The sequence below is a fragment of the Acipenser ruthenus genome, chromosome 11 (genome assembly GCF_902713425.1).
Source record: "Acipenser ruthenus chromosome 11, fAciRut3.2 maternal haplotype, whole genome shotgun sequence".
NCBI lineage: Eukaryota > Metazoa > Chordata > Actinopteri > Acipenseriformes > Acipenseridae > Acipenser > Acipenser ruthenus.
In genome coordinates this window covers 32,323,772-32,334,060 of record NC_081199.1, presented here as the reverse complement: position 1 = coordinate 32,334,060, position 10,289 = coordinate 32,323,772, and the positions used below count along the sequence as shown (strand labels likewise).

General features: G+C 36.6%; 1 protein-coding gene across 1 annotated transcript in view; it reads left to right on the top strand.

The window, feature by feature from the left end:
* The first annotated feature begins 204 nt into the window (after positions 1–204).
* The window catches only part of myo3b (myosin IIIB), a 103,720-nt gene continuing 93,635 nt past the window's right edge, over positions 205–10,289 (top strand). The window contains exons 1-2 of the mRNA XM_034043667.3: positions 205–294; positions 687–726. Coding sequence (XP_033899558.3) covers positions 288–294; positions 687–726 — 47 coding nt within the window. The 5' untranslated portion in view covers positions 205–287. The remainder of the gene's footprint in view (positions 295–686; positions 727–10,289) is intronic.

Sequence of the window (10,289 nt, the reverse complement as noted above, 5' to 3'; positions counted from 1 at the left end):
AACACACCCTTCGCAATGTTCACAAAGTCCACAAAAGATTGCCATCACCACACATTTTTATTTTCTGGGTCATAATAGTTGACAGTATTGGTGCGGTACGATCCAATTGTTATTTGTGTTGTTGTTTATTTTGGCAAGGACTTCGACACGGTTAAAGGTGCTTCTTGCCATTGCCTCTGTTGAGCGCTTATCAAGTTCCTGTTAATAATTAAATCCGTGTCAGTCAACTAGTGTAAGGTTGCATAGAAGCCAAGAAAATCAGTTCGAGTGTGTCGCAAACAGCAGAAATGGAAGGTAAGATGTTGCGAGAGTGGTGGTTCGGGGTTAGGGGTCTGGTTTGGATGATGATGTTCTCTGTAGCTGGGAAGTACTGTACTTGTTGCTCGCACGCAGTTTCTTTGTGAGTACCGATAGTCAGGTTCAGTTGTGTGGGCAGGGCGTCTCCAACAGCAACTCAAATATAACATGCAATAATGTGGTATCCAAGTACAGTTGGAGTTATAAATTGTTATTGTAAATAAAATTAAAAATATATATATATATATATATATATATATATATATATATATATATATATATATATATTCAGTAACGTAGCCTACAGTATGTATAGCTGGCTGCATTATTTATTAGCACTTTGTAAACTACCTGCGCAGACTTTGTATGCCAATTTTCTTCTATTGCAGGAAGTAAAACTGCTGGGAATTCTGAAGATAAAGGGAAAGGGTAAGTTAAATACATAATGTAGTAACTAACATATCCGCAAGTTTGGACCTTGAACGAGTTCTTGTTAAAACGTTCAATTTAAGTTAGTTTTCAGCAATTTTTGTTCTTAATTTATAAACAACAGAACAAAACAAAAAACAAAACAAAAACAAAAACATGTAGTAATATAAAATGGGCAGTACGTTAAAAGTACAAAAAAAAAAAACCCAAACAAAACCTTAAAAGTAACTGGGACAACTGTGTTCTGTGGATTTTACAGGGAAGTTGAAATTGAGATTTGACACTCGCAGTCATTTTTCATGTGTTTAAACTCGAAGTCTTTTTCTTTCTGAGCTCCTCCATAGTTCCCTGTTAAAAGTCTAACGTGCTCCAGTATAACCATGTTCTAGTTCTCCTTGGGTCAGGTTTCCTGACTTCATTTTCTTGAAAAAAAAAAACAGAAAAAAAACCGTCAAGTAGGCTACTGCTAAAGACTTGCAGTATGTAAAATATATTTATGGGTTAATATTTAACAAGGGGCTGGCTATTACAAGAAGTGCTGTAATCACCATGACTACATACTCCCTATTCTACAATTGTAGGAGTTGCTTACCCTTTTAATTTGGACGTGTAGAATTAATGGTTTGACTTTACAAGAAACGTATAGTAAACAATACAAATGGGACATTTCAGCAACAATAATTCAAGGTTGCCCTCCTAAGATACATAAATTAAATGTATTTTAAATATATAACAATTGGGTATTTACATATCAAACACAAAGCAGTAAATGCAAAAATGTGATTTTATACATTTGTTCAAACCTTAGTATGAACTCTACCATGAGATACATCTCATTCAACCTGTGATTCAGAGATAGCACCTTATTACATGCACATTAGCCCTGTATTTTATTACATGCTAGAAATAACTGTTAGGAAGGAGCCACAGTGGTCTGTGCAGCATCTGTAATTATTCATGCGCCGCTGTCTATCTGTCAAGTATTGGTAGTTGGTAATTTAGTAAGATGAAATGGACTGTTTTTGCATGATTTCTTCTCTTGCGTCCAATATATCAGATTGTAGGAAGTAAGTCTGCTTGTGCCATGTAGAAAATGTGTCAACAAGTCAGCAACATCTACTACAACACTAAGGCTTTTTTTTATTGCATGGTGTGTGATGTGGTGTCTTGATTAGGAAAATAAATACAACTTGAATGAGCTTCTTGTTTTGGCTCAATGTTCAGGATAATCAAGAGAGAAACCACAGAGGAAAGCCACCAAAGGGCAAAAGAATTGTTCAACCTGCACGGGAGGATCTGGTGAGGGAAATTCATTTGAATGCTTCATCGTCCAATATTCAATAGTATATCATTATATACACAGCAAAGATATACAGAACACTGTATATTGTATGTATATATTAACTTTGGATATACGATTGTGAAGGATTCAAAGTGAAAGCATGTATGTACTGTATATTAGTTTTGAACATTCTGCAGTTACATATGTTGAAAAAACAGATCTTTATTGCAATAGAGAGGTCTGGGATCTATTTGACAGTGATTACTATTGGGCAAGGAAAAAAAAAAGTTCTTGTGAATTTAGTAGAACATATTAAAAACACAATTCAGGTTCACACCAGTCTTGTTTGTTTCTGGTTGTGCTGTGTAGCTTTACATTCGTGGCAGGTTGTTGCCTTTAGGAAATGCTGGCTTTTCAAGATGACAAATAAGATTAAATATTTCATCAGGCAGCAAAAGGATCTGTTTCACATCCTGATCTGTCCCTTTCATGAACTGTTTTGTACTGTGTTTTTGACGGCAGTTACCCTACACATTTTTTTTTTCAGAGGAGTCTGGCTATATATATATATATATATATATAGTTTTGTGCTTGGTGTAATCCTTTGTGTTATTTAGGATCATGTTCCTTTGAGTTGTTCAGGATCGTTATTTATATGAAGTACTTTGTTTAGAATCCCATTTTTAGTGTTGTTTAATGGGTTCAGTAAACCAAACACACTCTGCTTAAAGACCAACGAGCACGTGAATGACATTTTAATGTGCTCTTTAACAGTGTCTTTGTCATGTTACGATGCTTACAAATGGTCTGAGTGGTTTTAAGATACTGGTGTATATACTAGTATTATAGCCTACTAGATTGCATCCAAACCAAATTCAGTTTATCTTATAAGTATGATGTGTCAAATTGCTTTTGGTTCATGATTATTGTACAAGAGAAAGGTGTTTTAGAAGTCCGTCATGAGAGTCTCCCATTCTCTTCATCATCCTATTCATCTATGAACCTGGGTTCAGTTTATTCATGAATTGAACAACGGGTCGGAACTAATCTGCTCTACATGTGACATATTGTCCTGTAAGTGGGCTGTATTGATTGACTATAAAAACAAGGTCATCAAGGAAACAACACATAAGTACAACTACACGGCTTTCAGGATGATAACACATTCAAGGGAGCAGTCTGATAAAATTTATCGTAACATCAGTATAAGAACATAAGAAGGGTTGCAAACGAGAGGAGGCCATTCTGCCCATCTTGCTCATTTGGTTGTTAGTAGCTTATTGATCCCAGAAACTCATCAAGCAGCTTCTTGAAGGATCCCAGGGTGTCAGCTTCAACAACATTACTGGGGAGTTGGTTCCAGACTCCCACAAATGTTCAAAAAATTGCCTCCTATTTTCTGTTCTGAATGCCCCTTTATCTCCATATGTGACCCCTGTTCCTTGTTTATTTTTTCAGGTCGAAAAGGTCCCCTGGGTCAACATTGTCAATACCTTTTAGAATTTTGAATGTTTGAATCAGATCGCCGCATAGTCTTCTTTGTTCAAGACTGAATATATTAAATTATTTTAGCCTGTCTGCATACGACATGCCTTTTAAACCAGGATTAATTCTGGTTGCTCTTTTTTGCACTCTTTCCAGAGATGACCAGAACTGAACACAATATTCTAGATGAGGTCTCACTAATGCCTTGAAAAGTTTTAACATTACTTCCCTTGATTTAAATTCAACACTTTTTACTATATATCCAAGCATTCTGTTGGCCCTTATATAACTTCCCCACATTGCTTACTATACCAGAATCTAAGTCATTAATGTAGATTAGGAATAGCAGAGGACCTAATACTGATCCCTGTGGTACTCCACTGGTTACCTTGCTCCATTTTGAGGTTTCTTCTCTAATCAGTACTCTAATCTGTTTTCTACATATTAACCACTCCGTAATCCATGTGCATGCATTTCCTTGAATCCCTACTGTATTCAGTTTGAGAATTAATCTTTTATGCAGGACTTTGTCAAAAGCTTTCTGGAAATCTAAATAAACCACGTCATATACTTTGCAATTATCCATTGTCGATGTTGCATCCTCGAAAAAATCAAGCAGGTTAGTTAGGCACGATCATCCTTTCCTAACCATGCTCACGGTCTCCCAGGATACTGTTACCATATAGGTAATTTTCAATTTTGGATCTTATTATAGTTTCCATAAGTTTACATATAATAGAAGTTAGGCTTATTGGTCTGCAGTTACCTGGTTCAGTTTTGTCTCCCTTTTTGTGGATCGGTATTACATTTGCAATTCTCCAGTCTGTCGGTACACAATAGACTGTTGCATGATCTTAGTTAGCGGTTTGTAAATAACTTATTTCATTTCTTTGAGTACTATTGGGGGGATCTCATCCAGCCCAGAGGATTTGTTTATTTTAACAGCTCCTAGTCCCTTTAACACTTCTGCCTCTGTTATGCTAAAGTTATTTAAAACTGGATAGGAACAGGTCGACATGTGGGGCATGTTGTCCGTATCCTCCTTTGTAAAAACTTGTGAAAAGTAATCATTTAATATATTTGTGATTTTTTTCTCTCATCTATGATGTTGCCATTTGTATCTCTTAGACATTTTACTTACTCCTTGAATGTTCTTTTTCTGTTATAATATTGGAAACACTTTTTGAATTAATTTTAGCCCCCTTGGCAATGTTCATTTCTATCTCTCTCTTGGCCTTTCTAACTTTCTTTTGGACTTGCACTTGCAGTTTCAAGTACTCTTTCTGTGTACGTTGTTCTTGGTCCCTTTTAAAATGCCTTTTCTTCTCTGAATATTTTTTTTAATTTCGAATTTGATTTGTTTACTTTTGGGATTCATTTGTTTTGCGCCTCTAGTACTACATTTTTTAAAAATAGCCATCCTTTCTCTGTGGATGTTTTCTCTATTTTACTGCAATCTACTTCTGTAAGTCTCTGTTTCATTTCTTCATAGTTTGCCTTTTTAAAATTGTAAACCTTAGCTTTAGTTGTTACTTTTTGGGTTTTAAAAAGCACTTCAAATGAGACCATGTTGTGCTCTGAGTTTGCCAATGGTTCTCTGACCTCTGTTTTAGTTATCCTGTCTTCATTATGTGAAAAGACTAAATCAAGGCATGCCCCCGTCTAGTTGGTGCCTTGACAAATTGCATTAGGAAGCAGTCATTTGTCATTTCTACCATTTCAATTTCGGCTGTCGTGCTCCCCACCGTGTTTTCCCATTTTATATGGGGGAAGTTGAAATCCCCCATTAGTATGGCTTCTCCTTTGCTACACACATGTCTAATGTCATTGTATAACAGATTATTTTGCTCAGTATCTGAATTTGGTGTCTATAGTATGCCCCTATTATTATGGCCTTTGAATTTGTGTCCATTATTCTGACCCATATTGAGTCTGCGTTGTTTTTTTCTTCCAGATTTAACACCTGGGCTTCAAGACTATTTTTGATGTATAGCGCTACCTCTCCGTCTCTTCTGTCCTGCCTGTCTTTCCTATACAGTGTGTACCCACTAATATTATATTCGTCTCCATCACTCTCGGATAACCAAGTTTCTGTAACACCTATCACATCGTAGTTACTGTATCTCTGAATAGGGAATGCTTGGAAGAAAGAAATTAATTTCCCAGTGTTGTTCAGAGCTTTGCCTAAGTAGACACGCAAGTCATTTTACTTTCAAAAACAGGAGCCCCCTTACCTAAACTATGGGCCAAATTAAATTAACGATAACAATGTGTACGCCTATGAATATTCTCTTTGTGAGCCGAGGTGGGAATTGAATATGTGAATGACGAGATTCTTTAATAAGATAAGGAATCGAAATTGCAATTGGAATCTGTTGGGAATGGTATCTGTCTATTACTTGTTTGCAACCTTTTTGCTGTCCCCTAGCACTGGATTTCAACCCCGGTCCTGGGTACACCCTGTGTCGGCTGGTTTTCATTCCAACTGAGCTCTCAATTACTTCACTAGACCCTTCATTGAAATGATCATTTGCTTAATTAGACCTTTTTAATGGTTTTCATCTTAAACAGTTGCAGAGTTCACGTTACTTATAAAATGTTATAGGTTGGGAACCACTGCCCTAGGCATTACAAATAACGTTTCCTTTAAAAAACTACAATTATTATTTTGTTTATTTAACAGATGCCTTTATCCAAGGCAACTTACAGAGACTAGGGTGTGTGAGCTATGCATCAGCTGCAGAGTCACTTACAACTACGTCTCACCCGAAAGACAGAGCACAAGGAGGTTAAGTGACTTGCTCAGGGTCACACAATGAGTCAGTGGCTTAGGTGGGATTTGAACCGGGGACCTCCTGGTTTTCAAGCCCTTTTCTTTAACCACTGGACCACACAGCCTCCTACCGATTCTGAAAATGGAAATAAAAAGTAAACTATGTATTGTGGGCAATTCCAATCGTAACGTTTTGTGTATAAGGTCCTGAAGAGGCCTCAGATAATAAAAGGGTGGGCTGCGGTATTATAGGCATCACTATGAAATACGGTAATATTTTGTGGCAGTTTTTGATGATGGATGCACGGACGGAAACAAACAGGTAGCAGTGTCGCTGTTACAGGAAGTAATGACACTAGAGATGGTGGTCTAGGCAGAGTCACAGGCCTGTGTCACAATGCCACCACTCACGGTTTGCATGGTTTAACACAGCTGGTCGTCTTTGTGCAGAGGATGAATGGGCACAGGGATTGGATTACTCCCCTGTACCTGTGCAGAGTGTTGCCTCTGTAGCCTGGATAAAGAGCTGCTGAGGAGCAGTAATGTACAACTATGGCCAAAAGTTTTGCATCACCTACAATTTTAGGATTAGACATAATAAAATATATATATCATTTAGATATTTTGTTCAACATCATGTAATCAAAAAAAAAAAAAAAAAAATACAATACAAATAGATAACGCAAAAGTCTACCAGAAGCCATAATAGTGGTACAGTATTTCATGTTAGTTTTCGAAATGTCACATTTTTCATGTTTTGTCGGTTTTTCGGTAAGTATATGAAAAATGTTAACAAAACATTTTTCAGCAGGTTTCATTCCACTTTATGAAGCCACATCTGTTAATTCTATTGGGTGATGCAAAATGTTTGGCCATAGCTGTAGGAAGGACTGTGTGCAGCCATTTCTTACTGTGTCTAGTTTGTTGATGATGACAGGGATATTACTCCAGTGCAATATTCAGTAACTGCATTCTCGTGCTACTTTTATGAGTATTTACAGTAACAGGATTTGATCTTTGTACTGATCATCCACCTTCGCCCTACACCACCTGCAGTTCCAGCTCCCCGATTACCGATCTGTAAGATGAGCAGCTTCACATTTCAGATATTGGTGCAGGACTTCATCATTACTGGATCCATTTGGTGTCTGAATAATTAAAAAGATGGATCAGATTACAGATTACAACTGAATAAATAATTGATTGAGGCTGATTAACATTATTTATCCAGGAACAACTGTTACTACAGAAACGCATACTAGTGGATTTCAGCAGTGAAGTGCTACTGCATACAGTAAAGAAGGCACAATGTTCAATAATGTAATTGCTCAGGATAACAAGTAGAGGATTACACTTGGTGAGATTAATATTTTCTAATATATATATATATATATATATATATATATAAAAAATAGAAATATGTGCTAGTAATTTTTTTGTTTTGCATTACTTGATCAATATAATCTTTACGCACGTTGTTAGTTATTCTTGTATTATTTTTATACTTTGAGATATGTCTTTAGAAATACATGTACTGTTTTGCTATGATATTAATACAGCTGCAGGTTGGTGTTCAGGTACGTTTTGAATTTATATTTTTTCATTATTCAAACAAAATGACTATTTAAAGGAAGTGCTGAATTTATATAACATTTTCAAGTATCTGTTAAACAGTTCCAAAAAAAAAACAAGAGTAGTTAATTGCACTTATTTGGAAAGGAACCAATACTTCACTAGATGAAGGTTACAATCTCTTAAGAGTGTTTGCAGTCTGCAGGGGTCTGGAAACAGTTGATTAAATGAGGCAAGCTGTTGATTTAATGGTTAGTCTTTTGTTTCACGTTGTTTCATTGTATCTAATGTTGCTTGCTGTAATGTTGTTAGTAGAAACATGTGTTGTACAATGGTGTCCTTAAAGACACTTGGGTCATTCCCTTGATGCTGATGGTGGTGGATTAAATACCTCCGTCCTTTAAATCACATAATAGGACCCTCCCTGACGATTTACATTTACTAACAGAAATGGTGTTTGATTTTCATAACCTAGTGACACACGTGTTAGGCTGATTATTTCAGGGGTATTTAGATCCATTGCAAGTTAGATCAATTGAGTAGACCTCTCATTGTTTCACATTGGCAGTAATGCATTATTATTAACCGATCGTAAATTCAGTTTTTTGCAAAAAAAAAAAAACTATTTTGGCATTCTGTGGTTTTCCAGCAGACGTTCTGGGGATGGAAACAGTGTGTTTTATGTTATTTTGCATCTCAATGCAATTCTCTTCTTTCTGCTGCATGGGGACTACATTTCTCAGTCATTATCTGTAACCTGAAAGCAAACAAAAAACATGTATATGCCCCTAAAGATCAGGGCATAATACCAAAACAAAATACCCCACCACTGCTCTCCAGATTATCTGCTTTTAAATAACTCCCCACAGTAACTTGATGCAAGCGTTTAAATAACTCCCCACATTAACATGTTTAACATTAACATTAACACGGTTTGGCTTAGAATCACAGACTGTGATGCTTCTCGCAAGAAATTTCTGGAAATGAGAAGCATCATCTGAATTGCACAATTGTATTAATACTGGTGTATACATAATCACAATTTTGCTTTGGCACATTCACCAGTGAAACCCAGTCTGCTTTTAGTGAGAGGCCTCCTACCACAGTAAATCTAGACCTTTAAATCTGATGTTAATATCCACTGGTGTTTTGTTGTTGTTGTTCATGTGTGCAATTGTGAGTATGTGATCACATAACTGATGCCTTGTATGCCTCCCTGCACATGCTTGAAATAAACCATATTTCATCTTGCAAGGTAAAATAATTCATCATTCAGCGTGTCAGCCAATCAATAAATCCATCAGTACCATTGAAAGGTGACAAAGTACTGTTGCAGAATAAACATCATTAATGTGCTCCAACATTAAAGGTGCAGTAAGTCACCTATTCCAAATGGGGCTACACACCTTTTTTCAGTATAGATTAAGCAGTGTGTGCGACAGGCCATGTATAACGATACGTATGAAAATGTAATTTAGAGCCTGCAGTAACTTATGTATTCAGACACTGTCAGGCACTCTGTGGTGACCACAGGTGTCATGTACTAAAGCCTACCGATGTAACTGCTTGGTTCACTTGAATGTTGCTGTAGGTGGTGAGTCAATTTATGTGCTTATGTGTACTGAATTATAATTAAAATACTGTTCTCCATTGATATACTGCTCCATGTGAAGTGTTTGGTTCAGAATCTCTATTATTATTATTTGTTTATTTAGCAGATGCCTTTATCCAAGGTGACTTACAGAGACTAGGGTGTGTGAACGATGCATTAGCTGCAGAGTTACTTACAATTACGTCTCACCCAAAAGACGGAGCATGAGGAGGTTAAATGACTTGCTCAGGGTCACACAATGAGTCAGTGGCTGAGGTGGGATTTGAACCGGGAACCACCTGGTTACAAGCCCCTTTCTTTAACCATTGGACCAAACAGTCTCCTGTCTGAAACAATGTGTCTCAAAGGGTTAGGCAACCGTTAGTCTCACGTTAATCAAATAAATCCAATTCAGATTGAACAGATTAGCCACTGACTGGAGGCCTTGGCTGCATGCGAATATTCAATGTCAACAAGTAAAACGTGCAGGAAAGGTGCTCTCTCAATTTAGGTAGATCTTTTTAGGATATATTGCAATCCTAAAGAATTTCATTTGAAAAAATTAGCTCAGACTGTACCGGAAGAAAATGTTAGATCACACAGCATAGAAATGTAAGTATTTGTTTTCTGTTCGGAACATGTTGAAATCTGCTGTTAGTATATAGCGCTGTTAAATGCCTCCCATGGCAGAATGCATTATAAGAACGGGTTGGTTCACTGACCATTGGTCTCTGGTTTGGAACGATCCTCTTGTCACAGGCTGAATAAAAAAAATAATAAATCTCTCTGCTTTTTTTTTTTTTTTTTTGACATTTAGTTATTGATTTTTCCCTGAGGATTGTTTTATGAGTGTAAGGTGC